The sequence below is a fragment of the Lachnellula hyalina genome (genome assembly GCF_007821495.1).
Source record: "Lachnellula hyalina strain CBS 185.66 chromosome Unknown contig00115, whole genome shotgun sequence".
Lineage (NCBI taxonomy): Eukaryota > Fungi > Ascomycota > Leotiomycetes > Helotiales > Lachnaceae > Lachnellula > Lachnellula hyalina.
In genome coordinates, this window is record NW_022157229.1 from 1 (window position 1) to 5,449 (window position 5,449).

Here is a 5,449-nt window from a genome sequence, read left to right on the forward strand (position 1 = left end):
TGTTAGGTGGCGGGGTCGGCGGGGCATGGTTGGTTGTGGTGTGATGAGGGGAGGTGCTGGTGAAGTTGAGTTCTAAACTGAATTGCAAAGTACGTGGGTTTTCTGTGACTCTTAAAGCGGTGATTCTGATTGTGATTGTCAAGTTCGCCTTTCCTCCACCAGTGCAATTATTTACAGTCCCAGTCCACTGCATACCTAATGATCCTTTATCCCTATCCCCACACACCTTTCTTTCTTTTTTTCTTTCAGCTAACGCTGGCTGCCCCAGAACATAGCTGCATCTGGAAATCAAATATCTACCTATCTTGTCTTCATTCGAGGATACGGACAAAGAGACTTATTAAGCATATGCGCTGCTTTTGAGCAGTGTTGACTCATGCATGTTCAGAGCCATCCTTCTTTGCCTATTCATTCAGAGTAAGTATTTTGATTCAATACCGACGTCGTCCGATTCAGTGTTCTGGTAACAGATAGATCTATCGTGACGTTTTGATGTTTCACGAGATACTGAGAGTATGCTAATAGCGTCTTTATAGGAATGGCAAAGGAACTCCATCTTGAGACTCTAGAGATTCCAGCTGATCCCTAGAAAGAGAGCGTCGTCGACCCGTTCTACCAGATGATAGATTGCGACACTTGTAAGTGCAGCTAGACTACACACACTTAGTCGGTATGTGAATCATAAAACACGAAGTGTGCCAGTGTATGTACAACGTCTCATTCGCTTAGTGTAACAGGAGCAACGATATTTTGAACAAATGAACTGTTTTCAATACAGAACAAATCTCGTAAACCCTAACAGAATTGGATCAAAGCACTGGAAAGTAAAACGGAAGCTACGAATGACAAAACGTCAGTGGTAGAAATCTATTATAATAGCAAAGGCCGTACTAATATATAAATAGTTGTCCTACAGCTGTACACATTCCCCGCGCGGATGTGGTGATCGTTACAATTACTGAATAAACTAACGAGATGTGATTGGTAGACTAGGCTGAGTATTGCTGCTGTATTATTCTAAAGCACCTGCTTTCATATAGGTCAAATTCCGAGAAGAAGTGCTCGGTCAACCTGGAGGATTCCCTGCAATGCTCGAGGAAGAACTGATTTTACTGCTCGTTGTCATTATTGAAATTTTAGGAGAAAATGCGGTTGCTTTCGCAAAATTGGATATCGCTTATGCTGTACAACCACCAGTGACTGATGGGACGGCGTTAACACCTGTGCCGATTGCTAGAACGTTGGTGCCACAGTTTGCTGCTTGTGCGAGGAGCACATTGGCATTATCTTGATCGTATACAACTGAATCCAATTAGCAAAATGAATGAATATTAGAGAAGAGAGTTTTACTATATGCTGATCGCATAAAGGAATCTATATTTCGAATCTTTGATCAGCTTCCACCTTGTGCGAAGAGCCGGAGCTGACATACCTCCTAATAGAAAAGTAGACTGCGTAGCTTGAGCACCAAAGTAGCAATCTTGCCCGTCAAACCAGAACCACTCGTGGTATGAAACGTGGATAGTTGTATTTCCAAACCCAAAGTCGATGGTCCCTGCTTGGTCTCTATAACTGCAAGGAACAGTATAAGCCCCGCCACCTTGGCTGACGGCGCCAGGGAAGTAAGGTAATAGAGCATTAACGAGAGCTGTTGGGAGTTGAGATATAGTAGTACCGCTGTCGGGGAAAATCGCCTGGTTGTAACCAGTTGCTGTGACTGGAGTCGAGGAGGAGGCGCCGGGCGGAGTGACACCGACTGAAGTCATGTAGATCCAATATCTAGACATGTTAGCAAGCCTTGGACCCATGATTTAGAAAGGGGATATACCTTGGGTATCCATCTGGTGAAAGTTGGTATGGTATAATGGGACGTTTCTCGAGCGCGCCGATATACTTCATTGTGTCTATGCCTCCGAAAATTATTGAGCCTAAAGAAATTACTTTCCGTGTGATATCAAATCAAAGCATTGGAAGTCATACCCTGAGAAACGTCGATACTAGCAAGGTCGAGACTGAAAGCCCGGCTGTTGGTAACACCTTGCACATATAGCTGGTCGATGATATTATAATAGTTCGTATCAAGCTGGTAACCGAATCCTACACCCATGATTCCTAGCGTTGAGAACATACTCGTATTTGCGACTCCAAACTGTTGAGCAGTAATTCTTGCTGCTGTTTAAGATTAGTCAAATCCTTAGCTATGTTCAAGGGTAATGCAAGTAAGTACCTCCTATTCCGTTCAGCGAACCTCCCATGATCAGATTATCGGTAAAATATTCGCCATTCATAGAACCCGTCCCATATTGGATCGCGATTGTTGTACCAAGATCATGGGACGTGGATGACTGGCTAGGGGTGTAACGACCAAAGTTGGCACAATCGGTGGGGCTATAGGAGTTGCTGCATTCGGGATCGACCCAGAGTTCGGACGAGCCTGTGTCCATGATTACGGTAACTTCCTGGCTTCGAGTTCCTAACAATACTGATAATTTCATGTTAGAGTAGACTTTAGATGAACCCAAGATCGTAAAGGGTGCGTACTATCAATCGTGTAGCCGTTGATTATATTTGCGAGGGGATCACTGCTCTGCCTCTTCCGCCTTTCTCCGAAATTGAGTTTCTCCAAGTTGCCATCATGCACCTTGACCGGCAACTGCAGAACTCCAGATCCATAGGTTGGAGCATGCTTATTCGCGAACAGCGATTGTGGGATCTTGAGGGGGTCCTCGATTGTCGGCTTGTGGTCCGGCACATTGTAGCTGGATGAGATGCTGGCAAACGCGCAGAGAAGAATACATCTCAACATTGGATTGAAACTATTTTAGACGAGCGAGAAAATTATGTTATTTGCTAAAATGGGCACTTCTCAAGAAAATGATCATGCATCTTATTCCGCCCATGGAACGTTTATATACTTGATAAAGTTTTAACTAAGCGATAAACCTACTCAAACTTACCAACTTCTAAGGCATATAACTTAATGAATAAAATGGATATAAAGAAACTTTACATGTATATGTTAAGAAATACCTTTAGTATATTATTATATTCTTCAATTAAAGTTCAAAGACTATATGCTTAGTTCATATATAGTTGCTTGAAAACCCTCTAAAATCTATAATTTCCTCACTTATCCGACCTAAGGATTAAAATTCAGAAGGTAATATTAACTTCGATAAGAAGCCAAATAAGTTTAAAATTTAAGGCTATAGAGAAGGCTCTTAATTAAACTTTGCCAAGTAGCAGAGAAATGTTTCAAGACTCTGCATATCCATTTTTCCTTGAGACAAACTAGGAATGTGAAATCCAAAGTAACGTGGCAGCGAGGAATTCCTATTCTCTCATAACAATGTTATTGTCGATTCAAGAAGGGTCATCAAATCATTTGCTTTCCGGTATCCCAGCAGCTGTCATATTAGCATTCCCAAGATCCGGTTTTATATTCAATTCTTGGGAATTCCAGGATCAGAAGGCGAGTATGACGTTATCATCAGAGTTTAATTAGTATTTCAGTTAGGTAGAATGGTCCCTCTTAATAGTTCTCCATAATAAACCATAAATATGAATTGTCATAAAGTGAAGCGATTCAGAAAGTGAAATGGTTCTTATCATAAATTGAAAATTTAAGGTATGATTTATAAATTTTTATAAATTTAAATTGTTTATAGATGCTATATAGACCCGACTTAGCCGGTTTTATCTTAGCGCGACTATTAGAAGTAAAGTTATTCTCACTTATTCTGTTCGTCTGCGCATGATAGTAGCAAAGCAGCTACGTCAGAGACACAGAGGACGCTTATGATATTAGGAATAGTGGATGTTTACATCAATAATGCGAAGGTACTATGTCTTAATAATTAGAAATACTGTTTACTTGAAAGAGAGTAAACATATACAACCACTCCGAATAGCCGGTAGGACTGTATAGTATACGCTTTTTGGCATTGACCAATTCAAAGGATTTTTCTCGTCGGCATCTCAGTCTGTAATTTGCCTATTAGGTGCATGGGGTTTTGGTTCTGCCATGTCTTAATGAAGCGGCTGCTAAAGGTTAAGCAAAACTTATTAAGCTCGATTTGCAGGACAGAAAACGCGTGCTCCAAGTCAGGATTGGAATCTTCTAGTGATCAAATTCAAGCGATAAAGAAACTGAGCTTAGCCGTTGAAATATGCCATGGCAGATCCATGTGCCAATTTTCATCTCTTTAAGTCACCTGCATATCGGATGTGAGAGGACTGTCAAGCGGGCCAGAACCTCGAACGTTGAGAGTTTTTTTCATAGGAAGCTACTATCGATCAAGAAGCTCCGAGATACAGCATTCCCGAATCATGCTACGCCACACGCGTATATATACTTTTGCCTGAAGGATGGAAAATGCTGGCCGACTACCCCAGCCAACTCAACGCAATGCGCTGACACATGCAGTGGCGGTGTAACACATGCAGGACGTCCACAAGACCTTATTTTCTAGACATGCCGATATCAAAAAGTCCCTAACAGAAAGTTCTTCGGGGTTGATAAGTAATGGAAAACAACAGCTTCGATTATTACTACCAATTCATTTGGTATGACACTACTAATCACACTATGAAAGATAGAAACGTTGCCTTGGCCTCAAGATGATTATAATTAGAGTTCCAGCTTAAGGTACAACATTCCTTCCTCTAAAATGAACACTAAACTCTTGGAAGCAAAGCTTTAAAGCACTTTCATCTTAAAAATTGTTGATTTCCTGACCTCTTCAGGTCTAGAAGCCTTCTACTTGTGACGGCTTTGCTCCACCGTGAAATGATGGGTAACTCTAATAGAGTGCATTTCTCCTAGGCACAGCATATGGCAACGGGATTTCAAGCGAGATGGAGGCGTAGAATGTGATCCAAGAGCTAGCACGACCTCTCCATGTACCTCTCGGACAACCACCACGATCTTGTACTGCTCCCGGCAGATGAGAAACATGCCACCCGTAGGATTGAGATGGTACCTATTTATTTCTCCTCCTATTTTCATCGTACTACGTAACATTCAAGTGAGAACGAGGCTTAAGCTATATTTAGAAAGCGGCATAGCATTTCTATGTGCCTCCGAAATAGCCAGCACTATTGACGTAGGGCTGTATAGGGACGAGAGTCACGTGAATATAGGCTGGTTGGAGCTCGTTGTAAAAGCTCTCATAAAAGAGGCCTCTACTATATATAAAATATAGGTAGTCTTCATATATACTACTACTATTGGCGTGCCGACGGTAGGTTTATCATTAGCCTCCTTGGTCGTGCCCGCAGTGCTTCAACCTCCAAGTTTGCACATAAACAGCTTAACAGCTTTCTTCTTATATTACAGAATTACAACGCCTATTTGAGGCTGAGAGATTGTCTTTCCTCTGGTACATCCGGGAAAAATAGATCCTGATCAGCCAGAAACTGCATGGGATCTAGCAGACAATCCTCCCCT

At 41.8% G+C, this 5,449-nt stretch overlaps 1 protein-coding gene across 1 annotated transcript; it reads right to left on the minus strand.

Annotated features, from left to right (window-relative positions):
* Positions 1 to 1,177: 1,177 nt before the first annotated feature.
* On the minus strand, positions 1,178 to 2,806 carry SAP8_0 (Candidapepsin-8; the record flags this gene model as incomplete). The annotated part of the gene is made up of 6 exons (XM_031152141.1): positions 1,178 to 1,302; positions 1,433 to 1,779; positions 1,829 to 1,928; positions 1,981 to 2,172; positions 2,228 to 2,482; positions 2,542 to 2,806. The coding sequence occupies 6 exons, from the start codon at positions 2,804 to 2,806 to the stop codon at positions 1,178 to 1,180; spliced, it is 1,284 nt and encodes a 427-aa protein (XP_031003648.1).
* Between the last annotated feature and the right edge of the window lie 2,643 nt (positions 2,807 to 5,449).